This window comes from Pieris rapae, chromosome 9 (genome assembly GCF_905147795.1).
Source record: "Pieris rapae chromosome 9, ilPieRapa1.1, whole genome shotgun sequence".
NCBI lineage: Eukaryota > Metazoa > Arthropoda > Insecta > Lepidoptera > Pieridae > Pieris > Pieris rapae.
In genome coordinates, this window is record NC_059517.1 from 1,865,748 (window position 1) to 1,890,562 (window position 24,815).

General features: G+C 32.6%; 1 protein-coding gene across 2 annotated transcripts in view; it reads left to right on the top strand.

Moving 5' to 3' along the window:
- Positions 1–7,048: 7,048 nt before the first annotated feature.
- Positions 7,049–24,815, top strand: part of LOC111001954 (serine proteinase stubble) — an 85,580-nt gene continuing 67,813 nt past the window's right edge. For both annotated transcript variants that reach the window (XM_022272035.2, XM_022272036.2), the window contains exons 1-2: positions 7,049–7,166; positions 14,527–14,604. In XM_022272035.2, coding sequence (XP_022127727.2) covers positions 14,583–14,604 — 22 coding nt within the window. In that variant the 5' untranslated portion in view covers positions 7,049–7,166; positions 14,527–14,582. The remainder of the gene's footprint in view (positions 7,167–14,526; positions 14,605–24,815) is intronic.

Consider the following 24,815-nt stretch of genomic DNA (forward strand, 5'->3'; position numbering starts at 1 on the left):
TGCATAAAGAATTTGGTACAGAAATAGAATTTAAATTCTGTTACATTTGATTCTCAAATATCAGAATGAATATTTAAATGTATTGTTTTTTGTTTGAATATATTAAACTGACGCGTTTTGGCAATTAAGGAATGTTTTATAGGTATTAAAAAAAATTATGCATTACAATCGTTAGACCCTTTTAAATCTCTGTTAGGGTTTTCAGCGCTTCCATAACAAAATATACTGGACGTTACAAATTGTATCGAAATACATGTTTTAAATTCATTACAAAAAATGTATTTATTTCTTTAAATACGGCATTAGGCAGCGTAATACTCGTGACTGATCTTCACGGAGAGTCTTCACCAGCCCGTCTTTTAGTAATATTTTTAAATAATAGATGGCTGAATAAAATCTACTTCTGTACATCGAAATCCGACATACAACTGAGCCTTTCTAATGGCAGCTGCCCATTTCCGAACAAATCCGCTTAGGCTAAGAAAAGAGCGTACCAATTACTAAAAGCAACTTACTCCAGAACCTATCCTGTAATGGGCGTGGTTAGCCCATTTTATAAAAAATGGCATTGGGGTGACTTTCAGTTGGCTGATTAGATGTATTATTATAGTACATATATTTCTATATTATAAGATATATGTTTTCTTTAAGTTCGATGACCCATCAAAGGGCATGGGGCTGATTTATACATGCATCTGTTTCATTTATAATTAGTTCTTTAATTCGACTTAGGGTACTTCAAGAAAAGAGCGTACTAATTCTTAAAAGGCTGGCAACGCACTCGCGAGCCCTCTGGCATCGACAGTCTCCATTGGCGGCGGTATCACATAACATCAGATATGCCTCCTGCCCGTGGCAGGAGTTATGTTCTATGAAAAAAAAAACAACACCGAAACTTGATCTAGATACGTTAACTGCTAACCAATTAAGATATTGAAAGTATGCAAAACCGTGTCTCGGCCTTCTCACCAAATAATTATAATCGTTTAGCAAAACTTCGACTTAGACACTTTCTCTATGTAAAACTACAATAACAATTGAATATTTATGAAGCGTAACAAAAGTAATTATAAATTCAAAAAAACAGCAAATAGTCTCTGCGGTTTTCAACTCCGTACACCATGAATTTCCAACTGAATGATACATTCTTTAAACATGTATGTAGATGCGTGTGTAGGGTTGTCACAAGACAGACCTATTCTCATAAAGAATGTATTTATTTCTCACACACAAAACAGTATTTAGAATTTTCTTAACATAGTAAATTTATAAATTAAAAACTTGATAAATAAAAAATTAAAACAAATTTAAAAGGCTTAGTCCCTGTGGCAGTGTAACTATATACCTGGCTGCATTTTCTCGCTGTATTCTCATACTCATTTGTAAATATAATATAATGTTAACCTAAGATGTACATAATTCAAAATAAATGACAAAATATGTTGCTTAACTACGCAAAACTCGTAGGTCGAGTTTTTTTGTTAATTCCTCGAACTGCGAAGGTTTTTATGACGAGAATAAATTAATTGGGCAGCATATCAATACGTTCCATATGTGGGTTTGTAGGTCTTAAGTAGGTAGGCTAATTAAAACAATATAACTTAGGCGCGCGCGGCTAGTTAAAAATAAATAATAGGAATTTAAAACGTTTGTTCCCAGTAGTGTTGTTTTATTTCTTCTGTTAAGTATTTTTAGTTATTCATTTTAATTTACTAATGAGAAAGCAAAGTTACTGTTGATTCTGAACGACTATACAGTTAGAGCTGGCAACCCTAAGTGCGTGGTAAAGCGCGCAAGGCCCGCGGGAACGCGGTTACGGGACCCAGTAATTAAACCACAAGATAATTAGGTCAGGCATCTCGTGTCACACTGTACGCGGAATGCTTCACAGGAACGGATTTCGATGTTTACATATTTTTTAGATATAATTACGATCTCTAAGAGTATTAAAATCTGTGGTACCCTGTAACTTTCAATAGCGATAGCGAACCCGATATTTTTGTATGCAAGTTCAAGAAAAACAACGCTTAATCAGCCAGCCCAGGGCCAAACTTCATACAAATTGTCTATTAAGTAGCAACTACGTTATATATATTAAAGATAGTATCGTATGTTTAGAATTGGTTTTAGTAAAGTAAAATGGGAATGTAGTAAAAAGGCGTTTTAAAAGGAGGATTACAGAAGGTAAGAATGACAGTCAAAGATACTATGAGGTTGTAGGTTCGATCCCCGATTGCACCAATGGACTTTCTATGTGCGCATTTAAATTTCGCTCGAACGATGAAAGAAAACATCGTGAGGAAACCGGCTGGCCTTAATCAAAAAAGTCGACGGCATGTGTCAGGCACAGGGAGCTCATCACCCACTTGCCGATTAGATGATCGTAAAATAGATAAAGAAATCTCAGGCCCAGACTGAAAAGATTGTAGCGCTAATTATTATTATTTTCATTGCGTTATTTTGTTTGTTTAAACTTATTTGTATGACAATGTCGATAAACAGGCTCCTAAAAATAATACTTGATTTGATACTCGATATGTAATAAAGTTGTCATAAAATTTTATTTAAATATTTATTTTATATGTTAATGAAAGTTTACTTAAAACCTTCTTTAGAATTCACGTATTATATAACATTATCCCAATGCTACATGTACGTTCCTGTGTCCATAATCGTTGTACAAAATCTCCTCGCATATGCCTAGTAATAAAGGAACATATGTAGTTCTGTTTCTGTATATGTCTATTTGTTTTTATAAAACGGGGGGCAAACAGGCAGGAGTCAAGTGACGTCACGGTGGTGATGTCATGGATACTTTGCTCCATACTCGCGAGTGCTCGCGCTCGCGCTCGCGAGTGGGTTGCCAGCATTTTTGCAATTGCAGCAGCAAGAATCTGTAAACTCTTTTCTTGTGGGAACCTAAGTCGAAATTAGTTTAGAAATACTTCTGCAGCTGGTTTAATATAGTGGGTGGAATTTCGTATCAACGTCCAATTATTATGAAATTCAGCTGCAGGTATTAATTGGAATAACTCTTCTGAACACTATTCGTTCTAAATACAGAAGAAGATGCAGAGAATTCCCACATTTCTACGCAACGCCAAGGGATCAAGCGGAATAATGCATTATACACAGTGGATAACGATTAAATTACGTAGATGCTAGGCAATTGTATTATTACAGGGAACAAACAGTAGGGCCTAAATTTTTGTAAAATAAACGTTCAGTATTGGTTCAAAAAACAACTTCATCGCCGAGGAACTAATTAGTGCATTGGGAAACGACGAAGGCACTAAATATACATTAAAAAGCATTTATTCTCATTAATTTTCTTAAATTTAAAGACCCTTCATACAAGTGTCCCTCTAACTATAGAAGAGTTTCCTCACGCTTTTTCACTTAAAACTCCAATCGATTATCTTTTACTACAACCAGAACCATGACCAATCTGAGTAAAAAATTTTGAAGAAGGTAAGACTAGTCGTGGATCTCTTTTGGTGGCTGAAAGAGTACATCTTCCATCTTCTCAAAAGCTTCCTACTTATTTATTTTTCTAATCGGAGTCGTGCAATGCAAAGTTTTTAAACTACTCAAATGCTACAATACAGAAATTTTTAAAAATAAAAAGTATTAATATTAACTGATTTATATTTCCTATAATTCAGTTTAATTTAGTTAAATTGTTAGTTGTCAATCAGTATTTTAAAATAAGATGTTTTTCAAGAAAAGATTTACTTTTATTCATATGCTATATTTGACTAATTGAGTAAAAGTAATTAGTGGCGTGTACAGCAGGCATATAAAAACTTGTGTCCACAGTCCATAGAGCCATAAAAGGGGAATAGTAAAAATATTACCCGGAGATAAACTAAACAGATTTACGGCTAAGAAACGCTCACCAATTACCTTTTTATAGATCGATTGCAATAAAAACCTTAGAACGCATCTAACACCGTAATAACGTGTATATTGTCAGAAACGTCAATGACAAGCTGTCAGGGTCCCGATTTTATTCATATTCAATATTTTAAAGAATAATTTACTAATGTATAAATTATAATAGTACTAATTTATAATGTATCAGTAAATTATTCGCCTAGTGTTGGCCTAGTGGCTTCAGAGAGCGACTCTTATACCTAAGGTCGTAGGTTTGATCCCGGGCTGAATTTTTAAAACATGTACTTATACTTTTTTTCATTCATTGTCTCATCTCTGTGACATCATGGAACCTTACGGTCTAGCCCTACTTAGGACTAATAATAATTTAAAACTTACCTAATCTGCTGAAAAGGATATTTAATAAATATAGTGTCCAATAACACTTCTAGTCTCTATTAAGGAGATGACGCTGTTCTTGGGTAATATTTTTATCCACTTACCACAGCTTAACACTTACGTGCACTGGCACTAATTAAAAAGTACTTAAAATAAAATACTAAACGTCAATATATATACATAAGAATATTATGTTTTTAGTCTGTGCGTTTCAGATAATATTTCCTATTTATCTGACGCCCATTTTAATTCACTTTCGGTGTGAGATACGCCGTCCAAAAACCTACCACTAAACACATTTATCACTTTCACTTAACTCACACATGATTAGTGACTTATGTGCAAGAAAGTGATTCTGTTAATTGCTCGAAGTTTCAGAGTTGGATTGACTTTTATGTTTATCTAGTTACGAAACAGGCTTGGTTACTTTCAAAATATATAATAAAATTTGAGATTCGTGGGTCAATAACCCTTTCATATTGTCAGCTGGCTTACTCTGACACTTCAATAGAGATTGCAATTTTAATATTCACTGACGTAAACGCGTAACGTAAAGTTTGCGACACATTGACATATTTACTACGAGGAAAATACATCAGGTTCTGTCAATTGCTTTATAAATTCATAATCTTTGTTACAGATTTCTGGAAATGGTTTACAGTGTTACAGAGTAATGCTCCTGTTATCAGATAATATATAGGGAACTACACTTATTTCTTTCTCATATTTGTAAATCTGATTAGGTAGGTACTAGCTGCCCCCGCGAACTTCGTTTCGCCTTAATATATAATAATAAAAAAATGAATAAAAATGTTTTTATTTATTTTAACAATGTGTAAAATTAGGGAACCAAATCAAATAAATGTTTATGTATTTTGTATTTATATAGATATAAATGTGTTATGTAGAATTAATTAAGCAATACTGTTTCAATGTGAAAAGGAAGAGACTGGCTGCCCACAACACAGGGAATCCTAGTGTGGGGGCCAGTGCACTCTACTTTATCGAAACTATAAACTATGTCTAATAGACACAATATACAAGAAAAGAATAAAAAATAAATAAAACGTACATGTGCCCAAACCTATTTTTTCTTATATCTTTAAAATTCTTGTCGATGAAAACCGTCATCAGAACAAGGAATAAATACTCAAATTGGTCCAGCCGAGTTTTTCGTTGAGGAATATATTTTGCGATTTAGTTTTATTGACAAGTAACTTAATTGTGATTTTACAAAGTTTGTTTTAGTATCGCTAAGCTTCCATTGTCTTAATAACTCCAAATTCTATATTCAAATCTAAGCTTTAAGAATTTAATAATGTCCACAGACTAACAATGGAATGTAAAAACTTTCTAGATTCAGAGACAATATTTCACGCGACGGAATAAAGATTTTCGCAACAGTTAAACAAAGGCCCACTGCAATTAATTCTCCAACACTGGGATAAAAACTGTATCAAAACTTTTCTATACGTTTTGTTTTTGAAGGATATTTGGATTTTGTGTTGCAATTTATTAAATTGACACATAATTTAATATAGAGTGTGCATTAATTGTGTTTAGGTAACACTTTTGCTGGCTATAAAAGGTAAGATTTCCTAACACAACCTAGGCAGAAGCACCATCATTAGTCATAGTACATACGAGTACCTAGGTTTAATTTAATAATAAGATTTAAATTATCCCGATAGTTGCTCTGTGGCTTAGAGTTAACCTCTATAGATCTAGCAAAAAAAAATTTCGTCTAAAAGACTTGTAGTTGTCCAATGGAACAGTAACTGTTTCAGGTACTACCAAAATTATCAACCTAGCAGACGGTGAATGCTGGGATTACTTATGTACAAAGGATTACTCATAGAAATATAATACATTATATCATTAAATATCACGCCGGTAATGATAGGCGCTTTGATATCAACTGTCGGTATCATCGTTAAATTAATAGCCATATTCTAATGATCCCATGGTAATCAAGGACTTAATGATTACGAGTTAACTTATACCTAATATCAGTTAAAATATATCGTACATATTTTATATCGGTTTCGGATGTTAAGTTATGATGATTCGCATAGTGTTAGATTTAAAACTCAGTGGCGCTACATCCTTTTTAGGTCTAGGCCACAGGTGGCAATGTATTTCATGATCATTTGTTAATCTAATAGGCAAGTAGGTAATCAGACGTCGTCGAGTTTTTGGGTCAAAAGCCGGTTTTTTCCTAAAGAGTTAGCGAATGTTCAATTTACATATAGAAAGTCCATTGGTGCAGAGCCTGGGATCGAACCTACGACTTCAGAGCTTTTAGGATCCTTTAGGATTTTTTAAGATAACTATAGTTCTAAATCTAACAGAGAGCGGATTCCTGGATTGATATTACACTTTCGGCTCCAAGGTTCTAGTATGTACAGTTTTAAACAAAAGGAAACTGTAATATAAATATTTCCTCTTCACTTGGTGAATTGAACATTAAAAACCTCTGAAAATATATGTATAATTTTCTGTTCTAAAATATACACATCTGTTTAATTAAGTAATTGATACGGCCAGCGACTTTTCTTTAACACTTTTTCTTATATTATATTTTCACGCTTTTCTTCCTTCCATAATAAGATAATAGTCATTATACGCGGCATGCACCTCTTAAACATATCATCCGGTTATCGTAATTTCTAAAGAGTAATTTCAAAGGTCCATCTCCATGGAATTGCAATATTGCTATTTTGTCGAGCATCCCAATACATTTCACCGTATTTGAATCAGTTGCGTCCGCGCATCAGGTCTGTTTGCACGTGTATTCGCGTAACGCGTACCTCGCGAAGTGTTCGACAAAAACCTGTGCAGTGATATGATTTTGTGTTTGATCTGGATTCGTTATTTGTGACATTGACGACGTAAGTTATATAAAAAAAATATCGTTTCTAATTAAGGTGATATAAAAATCGATATTCCCAATTCCCCAAAGAAATATTAATAGCGTCGCGCATTTAAATTATTTAGAAATCGAACGAACGTGCATTGCTTATATGGGATTTATAGTTTTTAGATAAATAAATAAAATACGAAAAAATCTCGCAAAAAATCAGTGGAACTAATTGATAAGGTCATTACCAAAGTTTTCGAGAGCAATACGAATGGAATAATGGAGCACAAGTTATTCACGATATCTAATACAGGTATCTAATGTTCATGCAAAATGCAACGAATCTCCGTTGCCGAGATTGGCTGCGTGCGCGCACGGTTAGGGCTATGAGATAGGCCAGCTGATTAGGAAAATACAATTCATTAACTAAACAAAATAACATACAAATGATTTTAATAATGTTATTTTTATAGAGATTTAAAAAAATGAATTTAATTCGTAAATACTTCCTGCAGTTTCTTGCTTTCCTAAAATAATTTATAAGAAAAATATACAAAATTAATGCCTGATATGAAAATAATGTATGTATATTGAATGTAATGAAAATACGATTTGATGATTTTTTACACATTTATAGATATATGCTCTTCAAATCAAATCAATTATTCCAATAAGACCATCTAAAATGGCACATTTGAACGTTAAATAAAATATAAAAGTGATTCTAGTTGCCCCTTCCAAAAGATAATTTCGTGTGGAGAAGAATGGCCAAGAAACTCCACACTTACTCTTTTAAAATAGAAATTTCAATATTTGTATACATTAGGTAAATAATTATGTGTGAAGACAATGTACTTATTATGGATTAAAGTTTTATTATCTCATGATAATGTTCATTAGACCGTTTTTTTTAATAATTTTACATATTTAAAACGAAAGCGGTTTCTAAAAAGTATATCTACAGTTTTACTATAATGTGTGGTAGCCCTATCCGAGTATGTTAGTGGCGCGCATGCGTAGTGAGAGTTAGAAGATGTAGCAACGACCTGGAACGCATCAGCTCGAATTAGCGCCCGTAAAGATATTAATATTTTAATAAGTTTCGCGTGCAGGTGAGAGCATAAGGTTTTCCTTATAGTTTTTACAAATTCATTTTTTATCTGTGATTTTTAAAATTAAATTGGGTAACTATAGAAATTTCCAGTTACTTAAAATTTTAGTTATTTATTTAATTTCCTTAGTATTTACTTAATGTACACAGTGAGGTAGACAGTGTAAAATGAAACTCCGAATCGACTGGATGTTTTGTGTATTAAATTAAAGTTATTTACTTTTTGTGTATCTGCGTGGAGAAACTATCGAATATTTTAATTCAGAAGAAAAGGAACTTTAAGTCCAAGACTTTAGTCCCGAATAAACAGACTCGCAGGTGCGTTGCCGGCGTTTCAAGAAGTACGTTTTTTTCTTGAACGATCCCAAGTCGAAATGGTTCGGACTTCAGTGGGCAGCTGGTTCCACGCGGTTATGTGCGTGAAACTGCATTAATAAACGCTCGTTGTGGTACGATGGACCTGATACCGATGGTATTTTGTATTTGGCCTTCATGTCTGATCTCTAGGTGTTGCTTCAGTAATCTGCAATCAAGTTACAAATTGTTCAGACACTAAAAGTTGCCATAACCAATCAATTTAATCGCAACATAACTGGATTTAATAAATTAAAAGCCAATCATTACACTAATTTGTATGAAATATACTCCATATTACTGTGTACTACACTACTGACAAGTCATCAATTAAACGAATTACACAGTATAAGATGACAAGATACTAGCGCAGTCATCATCTACTTATCTAACGACACACTGTCGTCGGCAAAGCGACATGTTCACAGATAGAACTATAATTGATTTGTTGCTTTCCATACAAATCAAACTGGAAAAAGTAATATAAATATATCTACTAAAATTGCTATGAGTTATGACATTATTTCTTGCATATATAAAAAGTTCGTTAACTTGTCTATATTTTAGCTTACTGTATCTATTTAAACTTCAATGGTGTGATATATAATTTACAAAATTATCTCTATAACTTCAACAACTAACTTATTCTTGCCACTAATTCTTAAAAAACTGGCAACGCACTTGCGAGCCTTCTGGCAATGTGTGTGTCCATGGGCGGTGGCATACTTAACATCAGATGAGACTCCTGTCGGTTTGCCTCCTAATACATAAGTAAAATGTTTTGTTAACTCTGCTGGCGTTAAGAATATTTGAATACACATGAAGGTACTGACTAGTAGGTAGGTAGGTACTATTGATACGTTGCACAACTTTACGACAAATTAACGAAATGTATATGAAAATTGCAGAATATGCTTCGTTTACCACGTATGTATAATTTTCCATTTGGGTTTAAAAAGCGTGTCATCACTATATAAACTATAATCTAAATAGACTATTATTAATATTTTTAATGTACTACTTAATGTATTTAAGTACTATAAATACTTATAATAAGTTACCTATTTAAGATAAATATAATTAATTAGTGTGCAGCATATGCAGTAAAGAAAATCACTTACTGATAAGGACACGGTTAAAATTGTGTATCATAGGTACTTTCACAGCGTTATGTCGTAAGTACAGTATTTTTCTGTGGGGTGCTGCTGCAGAGGTTCAATTTATATTTGCGCTGCAGAAGCGGGCTGTTTAGGGTTTATTTCTGTTTCTCTGAGGGAGTCGGTACGGAATAAGTTTAAGCAATATATTCTTGAAGCCTTGTGGTATGTACATAAAAGGTAAACAAAAAGGTAAAGGTAATTAAATTTTAAGGTTAGTTGTTAGATATATTTTTAGTTTGTAATTGTATATTAATATAATTAAAGGTAAACTATTTTAAAACAAATGTAAACGAAATAGAAATTTGAGTGTATGTCCTACCAGGCTCCAGAAGATAAACCACTCCTAATATGGAAATTGTATTCGCTTTTACAGCAAACTCCCAAGCGAAATAAGAGAACTATCACTAAATAAATTCAACGCCCTCGTTAAAAGTAAATTAATCAATAAAGCTTTTTATACATGTGACGAATACTTAAATGATCCTAATCCTTGGGATTGATTTGCTCCAGTTCAAACAATTTGTATGACTCAAAACTTAGCGATTAAATAAAATAAAAAGAATGGCGGAAAGTTTCTTGCCCGCTCTACGTCCTGGACTTGCGACCTGGTGGTAAATGTAAATTGAAAATTGATTTTATTTAGTTTTTTTGACGTTCATAAGTGTACTTGTTTACCTATATGAATAAATGATTTTTAAATTTGAATTTTAAAAAGAAATCAATGTATATTATGCGTGAGTATATTCAAAACCAATATTTTTTTTGTCTATAGTACGTATTAAAACCACTTTCACGCTTTATGTAAACTGTCAATAAATTGATAAGTGAAAGAAGATCTTTTATCTTCAACACTATATTGGTAAATAAATGTCGTCGCTTTCTCCGCGTTATATCAATTGGTATTTAATGTACTGATAAGAAGACGGCACCAAATTAGGGGGACTTATCGAAGATGTGACACTGAGAAATGGTACGCTGAGAATAGCTATGGTATAACGATAGGCATTTATTTATTTCGTAATCCTTCAATAAAAATTTATTTATTTATTTATAAGTAATCTAACAGCTTATATATACATATTATAATACAAAATACTAAGACAATACAGAAAACCAAAACAGAGTACATAGATAAACAATTTATGTATAAAAAACAGAAAACAAGCAAGCGCATTAAAAGGCAAAGAAACATACATTAAAAAAAACAAAAGAATAAAATTAAAAAACTGAAATTTGACATTTAAAAGCAACAAATAATACAACGATGATGTTTATAACAAAAACACAATCGGAAAGATGGAATACATAATACAATAAGGTTCAAACATTTACGAAAATGTTTATGTGTGCTCATGATGCAGGTAATTTAGCACTATGGATATTCTTAATTATGCCTTAATTAAAGCCGAGGCTTAACTAGAATATTATTAAAACAAGAGTTACATTTAACATTCATCATCATAGATACATCATTACAGCGATTTTCTTTTGTTTTCTTTTTCTGGAATTATTTTCTTAAAAATATACAGATGTCGTTGTGTTTTCTCTTTTGATTTAATATCCTAAGCTGTAGGGGTTCAAATTGTTTTTTAATTAAAGTTTAAGTTAAAGTTTAATCTTTAATACAGTTTTTTGGCACCATTAATTTCTTTGTATGTTAATATTTTTTTATATATAACAGAGGGCAAACGGGCAGAAGGCTCATCTGATGTTAAGTGATACCGCCGCCCGTGGACACTCTCAATGCTAGAGGGCTTTCGGGTGCGTTAAAAATTTGCCTTTTTAGGAATTAGTACGCTCTTTTATAGAAGGACCCTAAGTTGAATTGGTTTGGAAATACTTCGGTAGGCAACTGGTTCCACATCGGAGGTGCGCGGCAAAAACGCTCAGTTGTGCAACTATGGATGTTTAGTTGATAAGTTAGGAAGTAAACGAATTATTATTAGTTGTTGACTTTTCTCTCGGTATATGGTATTGATTTTAAAATAATACAGTAAATTTAGCTTAATTGCAGATTCAAGTTCGAATAAACTCTCCGTTCATACTCTGACAGTATTCAAATTTGAATTACGTTACAATATGGAAAACATAGAAAACTTCCAAAACTAATTTCCTTTAGTATGCGGTAAAACAAAAGAGCTATGACGTCTGAGGTTACTAACCCGGTAATTAAAATACAATTACAATGGGTTTCCCGCGCTCTGACAAAGGTCCAGTTATAATATTTGTCAAAATCACAAGCACCGCTGCCGTTAACTTTAACTGCTTGTAATGGAGAGTTTAATAGTGGAAAACATGATAATTTGCACTAACATCTTGTTTTGAATAATTCATTTTATTTTAATTTAAATGGAATTTAATAATTAAAAATTTGAAGTAATAAAATCGTCTTCACATATCAGAAATAGAAGCACATGGTGGTATTCTAAATTTGAATTTTGTTTTATTTTTCGCCTTACGGCCGGTGCCACGTACACTGGACATCGTTCCAAAGACAATCACCAATTGCTTTTATTTATATTTTATTTTAAAAATCGATTACTTTTTTGTCTTTGTCAGTCTTATTTACTATGGTAAAAGTGATTTCGTTAGTTTGTCATGCATTTTCAAAGTGCCTATAACGATAAGGTAATTTAATAGCTTTTTGATGTTTATAGTATATTTATGAATGGTAAGTGATTTAAATAGGAAATGTTTGCGAACGATAACAGTTTATTGGTCGCAAACATCAAACCATAAGCTTTTATGAATTTTGGAATGAAACTTGCATTGCAGTCTGTGTAATATATAATGTAAGGACATGCAGTATTCACAATTTATTTTTGTTATTATTTTTTTTTCTTTTATCATTATAAAATTTTCCTTTAAATATTGTGTACACTTATCAATAATGGATGTATTGTGTTTGTATGTCGTGTTTCCTCTCTAACTGTATTTTTTAGACAATCTGGGGTTTGGTTACTTGGCTCCATAAGTATTTGTATTTATATCTCTTACCTTTTTGGTTTCTAAGCGATGACATTTGTACTGTGATATTCCCCTGGGTTTTTTGTTAGTAATAAAAATAAAAGATTATGTAATTAAAAGAAATTGTCTTTTGTCCTAATGACCAGTTGGACTTTACTAAATTCTCCAAAAGCAATAAATATAAAAAAATTCTCGATTTCTCCTGAATCCCATCATCAGATAATCAAAACACCACCAAACTAACACTAAGTTTTCAACTGGAACTCAGAGCGTTCCCGGTAGTTCTTTTGTGAGATCTGAAAAAATATAAATCTTATATAAAGACTATTAAAATTGAAAAGCTAGAGAAAAGTTACTTTCGCATTTGCGTATTACTATGAATAACAAACTCCCATATTTCGTAGAACTCCCATGATCTAGCTTATCATACATTATTTATTCAGTAGCTTGATTTTCTTCTATGAATATGGAGATGTCATGCAAAATGTCTCTATACGACACGCAATACATTGCGATGCTATTTGTTTTATTGATAGAGGTTCTTGAACTTGATTGATTGATTGAAACAAGTGAAATTATGACGGCATAAAAGTTTTTAATACTGACAAGTGACAATTTGACATGACAGCCACGGAATGACTTGTTTCCTATTTGTTGTGTTCTTACTTTATTCATCATGTCAAACAACAATTATAATATATATACTTGCTTACCTTACTAAAACTACTAACTTTTTTTCTACCCCCACCTCTAATCGGTCGTAGGTTCGAGCCCCGGCGCCACCCAATTTTCTTTCTCTTTATGTGCGCATTCAACACTCGCTCATACGGTGAAGGAAAACAGCGTTAGGAAATTGGCATGCTTTAGACTCATCATAGTTGACGGCGTCTGTCAGCCACAGCTTCTCACCATAGTCATACATGTCATCATATATCAGGAAAAATAAATGATCACGAAACAGAGTTAGAAGTTGTAGAACCACTGGGTTTTCTTATAGGTAAAATTAGGTCAGAGAGAAAATCCGAGTATGTAGTTTTATATACAGAGAAATAACGAAAATAATCATGAAAAGCAAGAGGATTACAAAAAATCTTCGTATACAATATATAATAGTTTATTTATTACACTAAAGGTATTTCAAGACCCTTCCACTCACTGCGCTCCCGCAGAAAGTTATAACTAATTAAAATTAGCGAAATTAGAGCATGAAGCGACAGTCTTTGGAAACTAATAATTAATTGGAAAACGAGTTTAATTTAACTTTAAGCGTAAGTGCGGGAGTAAAATGTAGATAATAATTTTTTTAAATTAATTACAACGCTGTACCGCAAGTAAAACATTAATAACTATAGTAAGTTTATAAAAAGTATATTGAGCGTTGGCATCTCATGAAAATTAAAGAAGTACGTAAAAAGACTATGCAGTTTATGACTTCCATAAATCTAGTGAAAACTACTGATTATAAGAGGCGATTTGCTAGTCCCCAATACCTGTTTCTAAGGTAGCCAAGCAAAGACGAAGACCACTGAAGCTTGCATAGGGTGCTTATCGGAATTTATGTAAGAATGTAGCCAGGAACAGGCCCTGGAAACCCAGAGCTGTATGTAAGGAGCCGAAATGGTCTCACATAGCCAGTCTATGTGTGTGGGATGCCTTACAACAATTTTTATCGAAATTTAAAACGGAATGCCGAGAATGCTATCCCAGATAGTGGTAACACAAAATTAGAATTTGTAACACGAACATATCTTTTAGATAATATTTTATCAGACTTTAATAAAACTGCTTCAATATTGCAGGGAGTGTGGAGGCAAATTCCGTGCTGTGATGCGCCGCGCGCGCCTCCAATCGACTTATGCATGCCGCCCGCGCACCCGGTAAGTCAATTATACTTAAGTGCTGAGCTACTTGAATTTAGGGGTTTTGCTGTCAACGATAAATTCCAATAATGTACAAATTAAAATCTCAAAACAAACAATCCGCGATGGAGGACGCCGAGAGCATTTTCTGCAAAAACCCTTCTTCGATAAATTCTCTATCTTCTTCATCGATCTTTTAGTCAATATCAACTCCGGGGGAAAAAAACTGATAATATAACTTTACAGCTGTGATACTTTTTGACATTCAACACCTTTTTTCTTCAGTCACCGCACGCTGTAAAGCACGCGAAACGTTGGAAAAATTAAAATTATGTTAATTAATAATTAAATTTATGTTAAATAACTTTATAATAATACATAGCTTCAATCCGGTAAAAAGTTGTTTCTTTTTACCATAAAACCATTGACCCCTAGTCAGCCGCAATGATCAGTTTGAAAATTAGGTTGTGATAGATGCAAACAATTAACTGTGTCATAATTCTCTACTCATTTCTGCGTAGATTTTAAAAATTAAATAAATAAATCAGTGGTGCTACAACCTTTTTAGGTCAGGTTTCAGATTTCTATTAGATTTTTTTTCAATCTAATAGGCAATTAGTTGGTCAGACTTCTGTGCCTGACACACGTAAGAATGGTTTCTAACGATGTTGTACTTCACCGTTTGAGCGAATGTTAGATGTACTCATAGACAAGTCAGCATTCAATCACATTTAAGATTATATTATTTAAAAGAATTAAATGAATGGTTATCGTAACCTACTAACAGAAATGTCTGTTTTTACATTTTATTTAATACAAAGAAGCGCAGTAAATTTATTTCAAATCTGTCGAAAGTTCACAAAATAATTCTCGAAAGCTCTCCCGCCTGTATTCTGCCAAATGCATCGTTGCATATTTCATGAGTGTAAAATGACTCCGGCTTGAAACCTTCACTTTTATTTCACACTAAAATTGTTTTGTGTAAATTAACGTGATCTTTGTGGCGTATTCGACATTTAATAGTGTTGTATAAAAAAATAGGACTATAATACATGACATTTTTTTTATAGAACAGGGGAAAAACGGACAGGAGTCTCACTTGATATTAAGTGACACTGCCGCCCATGAAAACTCTGAATGTCAGCGGGCTCGCGTGTGCATTGCCGGCTTTTTAAAACTTGGTACGCTCTTTTCCTGAAGAGCTCGAATTGGTTCGGTTACACTTTTGTGGGGACCGGGAGATAGTTATAGAAAATATTGGGACATTTCATGACCATCATTTTTATTTTTTCATTGCGTTATTAAGATCCCGAAGAACCGCAATACAAATGACCCAATATTTTCTGTCACCATCTCCTAGTTTACACCCAAAATGTCGACTGCATGCGTCAGAAACAGATACAGAAACATAAGGCCTATACCTAAAAAGGTTGTGGCGCCACTGGTTTATTTTATTTTCATATCCTGTTTAATACAAGTACTAAAAAGAGTAAAAAGCGGAAATAAATGGAGAATGGCGGATATCAAGAAGAAAACTTTAAATTTTCTGCAAAGTCCAAACTCGGTTTTAACTACTGTAATTGAGCTCGCGGCGCACAGCATTTGCTGACAGTTAACGATTTGCATATTTCAAAACTTTTAAATGTACTTTATATTAATCGCATTTATTTTTATTATTTATTTATGCACAATTTTAAAGGGCTTCTTTCGATTCGCTTCGCTCTCGTTAACTAAAAACTTCACGATCATTTATATACTAAGGGTTATTAAGGGGAAGTATTTTATGTAATACATAAAAAAATTAAATACAGTATTGATATTTAAATTATTATACATAAAGTTAGCGATTATCTAGTTTATAAAAGGACCTGGGACTAGTGCTGGACAGGATACTTCGAATTAATTTGCTTTATTTGTTATAAATAAGTGTTGTTTGATGATTTGCTTTTTTAAAAAAGTGCGAGTTTTTACGCCTGCTTTTTCTCTCGGCCTACACCCTCTGTCGTTTTGCTGATGAGTAGGGATGCCTACAGATTCAAATTTAATGATGTGGAATAAGTGATACCTGTCTCTTATGTTCATATCTTATGTTCCATATTAAACGTATTATATTTATTTTTAATTATTATATCTCGGACAGGGACAGAGCAGGCAGAAACTAATTAACGGCTCAAATAAAAGAGTCTTTCTTCCAAATTCGAATTTGTTTTGATTGGGGTCAAGTGCACAGGCGCTAATTAATGATTTGACACCTAGTAGGTAGATAGTTAATGCTGCCAGCGCTAAAGGTACAATAAAGTTTTGATTTGAGATCTTGTAGAGTATTTTAATTACCTTTGCTGATATCTATATTAAAAAATGATATTTTAATTATGTGGAGATTTTTTTATATTAAAAACGCAATTTCCGAAAACCAGAGAAACTCATACCGCAAATAATACAATGTAAGTGTTGAGTCTATTCACGAGCTATTAAACACTGCCTTTTAGGTCAGAGAAATAAACATTTGAATGTTTTTTAATATTAATATCGGTGAAAGTGATTTTGCTTTAAGTGACCGCAGTGTATGAAAAATTCAGCATTTCTTTCATGTCAACGGATGTGAAAGCATTTTTGCGATGCAAAGATGAAAGGGGGAATTTGGGGTTTAGACATGTCGTGATATAAGCTTTACAAAGAATTTGGTATTTAGGGGCTGTTCAAGTATTACGTAAGAGTAATTTTTTTTTGTCGGCAAAAGTAAGCTCACAATTATAGTATTAACGTATTGTTTGTCGGAATCCTCGAAAATGTATTACGTTTTGAAGCATAGACAATGAGTGGGTAATTTACGAATAAAAGCATATAATTAATGTTGACGTAATCACCGAATAAAAAAATTAAAAGATCCCTCCTTTCCTCTTGATGGTGCTTATGTAATACTTAAGCGACACCCTATTTGTAGGTAAATCAGTAAAATGTTTCTGTAAAACAAATAAAAAGCTCAACTAGTTTCAACAATTGTCAAGCTGCTTGATAATGCTCATTGCCTTAATTGATATGAACTATCTCGGATCTCTTATCGTCAGTCGTTGAACGCGTTAAAATTGTTAAATGTCATCGCAGTGACAGCCGAAAAGTTGCTAGCGCCATCTATCGGTAGAAATTTAAAACAGAGGGATTGCATTAATAAGGTATTAATTATTCCCTTTAATGTATTTAGTTTTAAAAGTAATCTCTTATATTTTGTTGGAAAGTTGTTGTGTTTGTCAATGAAATGAAATATAAATGATGTTTTTTGGTATGACTCACCTGTTGATTGATTGATTTAATTCTCCTATACTTACGGGGCATTTGCAAAATATATGCTTCAATATAAGGTAATTTAGTAAACAGTATACTATTTATAAATACCAATTTGGGGTGGACCTACAAAATAACTGTCAGAAAATGTTTTTGCTTTTGAAGCGCAGATAAAACTTATTCATAAAATATTAAAACTATTTAGTTTCTGTTCCGGTTGTAAATAAAAGAATCTTATATCTAATGGTTTTTATGGCCTCAATCATAGTATAAAATATTTATGTCAACATGATGTGGCTTTGCAGACCGACTCACACAAATGTATGTAAATCATTTTGTTTAATTAAATTTTAAAGACATGTACATAATTCAAATTATATTTTTTATCTTTTACACTAAAAATAATATTCTGAAATGTAGTGACGTCACTGTAAGACTATTTTTTTTTAAATTTTTATTTGCGAAAATTTTCTATTCTACTTCTCTCGTTAAATCTCGTAATGACTATGACATTTTATCGGATTTAACAATTCATACCAACCGTAAGATTAATTGAGATCGACATGAGCTTTAATAATTAGCATCGTTAGCACCTGCACACAAGTAACTGGTCTAATACATTATTTATAACTTTCCACACACAGCCTAATAGCACTCTCGTGTATGGAACGTAAGGGCCAAAATCCCGCAACAATATTTTGCATAATAAAACAGAATGATTGCTATCGAAATGTTGAACGCATTAAGTTAGATGTTGCTTATAAGAAATTGTAATGAATTGTAGATCAGTTTATAGATAAGTTGTTCTATTATGAGAAATAATGATTTTACAGTATATCAAACTGTTTAGATTGTGTATTAATATTTTTAAATATAGAACGTCCGCAATTCAAATAAGGAATTGATGAAACATTTTTGAAATGCCTTCGTGGAATTGTCAGATTTCATAGAGCATTGTCGTCTGCAGAATTCTACGTTATGCAGATTCTTTTTAATATAAGCATTTATGGTATATTATACTTTGCCTATCTTATATTTATCTAATTGTTTGTAATCAGAAATAAAAAAAGAAGTATACAACAGAGTGTTGAAAAGACAAATTGTACACAATTTTTGTAATAAGCTATAAGTATTTGTAATTGATGAACCCGTGAGATTAGGTTTTATTTTTTGTTTTGTTGTTACATGTAATTTTATTTTTGTCGATTTGGTTATGAACTTCTTGCACTCTACCTTCAATATTTCTTTTGTTTTAGTTATTTCCTTACTAGGGTTGCCCGGATGAGATCGCTTGTAAGCGATAAGGCCGCCCGTTACATCCCTTATAAGTTATGTGACAAAGTTACACCTCTTTATTCCTAAATATAAATATTTTTATTAATTTTAATAAAAGTATTTTAAGTCTTAATAGTACTATTATACCTGCGTGAGAGTTCGAACACATTTGTGCATAGGCGTTGCGGTGCCTTTTCATTATTAGTTTCGTGATTCGTCGCTTTGTATATGTATATATTTTCATGCTAATTCCCCGACTATATGGTCGTCGGTGATTGAATAATTAATGAATATATATCTATATATAGCCCTACCTATGTACCTTAGGTAAATACCAGTGGTAACTAGCATTATTAAGCATTATCTCTTAACACCGTTTTCTATTTATTTAGCGCAAATTTTATGTAGAAAGATGTTCCTCAACTTATTTTCTTTTAAGTTCGTATGTTACTCTCATTCCCATACTTGTTCAGTATTACACCTGTCATAGCCATTGGCCAGTCAGTCAGGTCATCTAGTACCGTCTGTTCAGCTTCTTCTTTTGTCCAACTCTGAACCTGTGAAAATACGATGAGAATCCACCGTGACCTATGAAAATTATACTCATTAAAACTCTATCTAAACCTTTTTCATTACAATTTTTTGTGAAGAGCAATAAAATACATTGATATTCCAAGAAATTGGTCTATGGAAGTGTTCGGTTCATTAAATTCAAATCACCAATTTTTACGCCGAGTTCAAGACGTATTCACAGTGTTCGTTAAAAAAGTCTCGCTTGATTTTGGTTAAGCGTGTTTTTTGTTCATATTTACATTATCGTATTCGCAAAAAGTCGTATTAAATTAATTTTATAATACAAGTTTTTGTAGCCTTAATATATTACATGAACAAATTACTTAAGATGTCATGTGAAACATGGTGTAATGGTTGCAGCTTACAAAAATCGTGTAACACGAAAACTTGGCGATTAAAAAGAGTGGCGGAGAGTTTATTGCCAGTTCTTCTCTTACGTTCTACGCCCTTGATTTGACTCACTCGCAGTAAACGTAAAATAAGAAGCGTTTAATATATATTTATGTTTTCACGTTCATGTTTGTACATGGCATAAATGATTTTGAACCGTCTCGCTTCTAAGGAGGTCCTAGGTTAGTGTATATTTGTCTGTAAGGCAATGTTGACTAGTAACCTAGGGATGACGTACAAATGTTCTCCTAAGTAATTATGCAACGGCCTCATAATTCGTTATTAATTTTGGGCTATTTTTTTAAAGTAACGCTTATAAAATGTTCGTCACGGCTATTTAAAGTGAATCAGTTATTATTTCACTTTAAATATGGAATTATGGGACTTCGGGGTGCTTTAAAGAATATATTAGTTTTACTCTATATTAACCACTCGCGTACAACAATAGAATAATAGCGAAATTTTAATTGCTATGTAACGAATGAATGCAATGTGTTACATTGCATTGTTGAAGAAAGTGTTGAAAGGCTATGAAGCCAGTAAGTCGCTGAGAGTATTCTTGGGGACAACTTCAGACGATTAGGTAAATCGTCATTAAAAAACTAAGAAACCCTGAGAGAACAAAATGTACAGCCATGCACACTAAATATATTATTAAAACTAACACGTATGCTCTTCGTTTAAATTCATTTAAAATTCAAATTCTTACGCAACTCGGGTAAGGAGTATCAACAAAAATACTTTCACTTAGCCCGATTGGGCTTAATTAACTGATTTTACAGCCCAGCGAATTCGGAGATTTTGCTGTGTCGCTGAAATAAAATATTTTCTCTTAAATTTTGCTCCGTTTGCTTTTCCAAAAATTGCTAAAGCTTATGTAATCTCAATGCAATTATATCATTTTCTTAACAATATTGTAAATAATAGTATATAAGAACAGAGTGTCGTATCCTTTATACATTATTTATTTATTTATTTACACTTCGCTACCTACGAGAACATACATTTAAAAATGCAGGTTACAATAGCAACGGGCGGCCCTATCGCTAACAAGCGATTTCTCCCAGGCAACCCTAATATGTAATAATAAAGAAGGAGACAGCTACAGAGGGTAAAGTAAAAGACGCGCATAAATAATTAACGAAAAACTCAAAATAACATATAACACATAACTAAAAAAGTAAAATCTAAAAAAAAAACAAAAAAAAAAATTAATACGTAAATGAACAATATGCATAGATAAAAATGCAAACCAAATGCAATTATTAGTCTTAAGCTAAGCTACATCGCATTAAATGACGTCTTTGTGCAGAGAAAATTTATAAAAAAATATTGTCGTATCTTAATTCAATCAGTAATTATTCATTCTTATTCGGTACATACTCTTTAAGTCGATTTACCCCGTGGTAAAGTACATACAGCTATGCATGTATGGACCTGGATTCCTGAAACTAAAGCAGCTTCAGGCCAGATTTGACCTTCATTAAAGAATGCTCTAGATACAGATTTAGGTGAAAATAAATATAAATTAGTCACTCAGCAGTGGCGCAGACCTGGCGCTTTTCTCGCTCAAGGAAAGAGTATCGCGATACAACGAGTTAAAGGAATGTTAAAGGTACACTGTCACAGAGACTAAACTGTTTAAATAAATTTATTTTTAAACTCTATATAAAAATCGTGTACTATGTAGATTAATAAATTTGTAAATTTGTGTGCTATCGTCCAAGAAATTACACAGAAGTCACGGATTTTCATTATTTAAATTATCTTAGAGAAAATAGAAAAAAACTTTGTGGCTAGTTATAAACGGAAGTAAGGTGTATAAAAAATATCGATCACATTCTATTGAGTAGTCTAGTACTTTGTCCGATAGAAAATAGAAAGCTGTTTAGATCTAGATTTTTACCACTCGCGTTGTACTGTTAGAATGCTATCAAATTGGAAAATTGTCACGTACTGAAAATTATCAACTGTATAACAGAAGTCTCGAGAAATATAGGACAGTGTCGCAAAAGCAAAACAACAGTACAAGATACATAGAGAATGATGTGAGGTTTTTGTGGAAGCTGGAATGATGTGAAATGAAATTAAGAGAGCTGTCCAGGCCTTTATCTCAAGTGATAAAAAGCGACTGATTCGAAGCCATTGATTATTATGAAATTGGATTAAGGCCGTTGGAACCTTAGTTAACTATTACACTATACTTTTTTTTGAAAAACCTAAACTGTTTATAATATTAATTTATAAAAATAAAAATTCATCACAAAGTATGCTGCTAAGTGCAAAAGTCGATGTCGGCTGGACCATTACGAGTATTTTTTATTTATTCCTTGAATTCTAAGAAAGGCTTTTATGTAGAGGAAAATTGAAATTGCATAGGTAATAGGGTAGCATAGCAAAATGTTTTGTACGTTGGTATGTAGCTACTAAAAAGGTGGGTTAAGTGTCATATTAAGGTGAAACGAATTTTGAGGGTTGTTAAAAATAAAACACTTGAATTAAATAACTTTGGTCTCTGAACTACTATACTACATAATCAACATTATATAGTATATTACCTATACATTGGAAATCACTGAAAAGAATAACAATACATAATTGTTCCATTCAGTGAGTATCAACGTGGTACATATAAATAGCCATATTTTTAACGTACAGTAGAACCTTATACAAAAATAAGTCGAAAGTCGAATTTTTAAGTATAACAATGTTGCTACGCTCTTTGATATAAAATTTTAACGAGGCAATAAATATTCAGTGTATATCCATTTTGTAATACTTTGTGATATAATGTTAGCAGTATGGGCTTGTCTAAATAGGTAGGTAGGTTAAAAGTACCTAAAGTTACTTCAGGTGAATTTGTTTAGGGTTAATAAAAGAATATCTCCTTGTTATGAATAATTTTTTTATTATTTTTTATTGCATAAGTAGAAATCAAGTATTACGTAAGCTTCATAGGGGGATTGATTTTCTTATAAGTGATTCCGTCAACAACAGTAATTATTTACTCTTTTGCATATATTACCTACAGATTGTCTATGCTTGAAAACGAAATGCATTATTGAGGATTCCTACAAAAAAAATTGATACATTTATGTACTATTACTTTTGAAAGCTTGGTTACTTTTGCTGACATAAGTAAGATGGGGGGGGGGGGGAATATAATAAAGTAAATCTGCTTACGCAATACATGAATATCACAGGAGCTTTCAAGCTTAGTGAAGAACTACACCAAAAAAATTAATTCCTTGAAGACTTCCCTAACCTAACCTAACCTACAATTAAAACAAAGTATGAAAAGAAAAAACAGAGAAAAAAAACTTATTTTCTACTTTTAAGAAGTGTTTGAGTTTACATTATCGACTCATCTGCTTTATTTATTAATTAAAGTACACCACATTATTATTATACATTTTTTATAAAACACATGACAATTTTGGTGAAGATAAATTTTACCAACAAAAAATTCAATAAAAGTACACTTCTTACTATAATTTTAGTCTCAGTAATTACTTATAATACTAGTATAGAACATATTTAAATATAGTTATTCGCTCAACAATGGGAATAGTTGCTTCGAGTAAATTGCAGAATATACATTCGTTTCATGTAAAACTAACGAGTGAAGCAAAATGTTTACGAAATTAAGAAACACTTTTGTTTGGAGTGTTGCCAAGTCGACAGCGAACAGCACATAAACACTTAGTACAATTCACTTATCTCAGTTCAAGTTAATGCTATACATTGCTGTGAACACAAGTAACCTAGCAGTGGTGCAGATATTTGTCACACACATGTCTCTCCGGGAGACGTATATATAGATGTAAGCCACAAATTTAAAGGAAATAATGTTCAACATTAGGTTCAGAGGCATCTTTTTGGGATTTGATGTAAAAAAAACAGTGGCGCTACAATCTCTTTAGGTCTTGGCCTCAGATTTCTGAATCTGTTTCATGATCATTTTTTTTAAATCTGATAGGCAAGTAGGTGACCAGCCTCCAGTGCCTGACACACGTCGTTGACTTTTTGGGTCTAAGACATGTCGGTTTCCTCACGATGTTTTCCTTCACCAAATATTAAATGCGCACATAGAAAGAAAGTCCATTGGTGCACAGCCCGGAAACGAACTTTCGACGTCAGGTATGAGATTTGCTCTCTGAAGCCACTAGGCCAACACTGCTGATTTGCTGTAAAGGTCATACAATAAATAGTTAAAAGAAATAGGTAGAAATGTTTTATCATCAGGGTAACCTTTTACGTAAGTTAAGCTTGTAAGCAACGGTAGGAATAGCGCAAATTATTTAACATTTAAAAAATCAACCAATTCTACTTAGGGTCCTTCAAGAAAAGAGCGTACCAATTCTTAAAAGGCCGGCAACGCACTCGCGAGCCCTCTTGTATTGAGTGTCCATGGGCGGCGGTATCACTTAACATCAGGTGAGCCTCCTGCCCGTTTGCCCCCTGTTCTATAAAAACAAAAACATGTTTGTGCTTTTACAGTACTCTCACAAGTAATTCAATTCGCATACATATAAAATATTCGACAAGTATTTACGAAATGCGCCATTAGACAAAGTCCCTAATCACCGCTGTGCCACTGATCTCTTTTCGCACCCAATCCGGTCATTATCGCCGCAACCAAACAAAACAAAACTCCAACTTTCTATTGTACTCCTCTTATTGGGGGACGTGCGTTCAATATTTGTTTT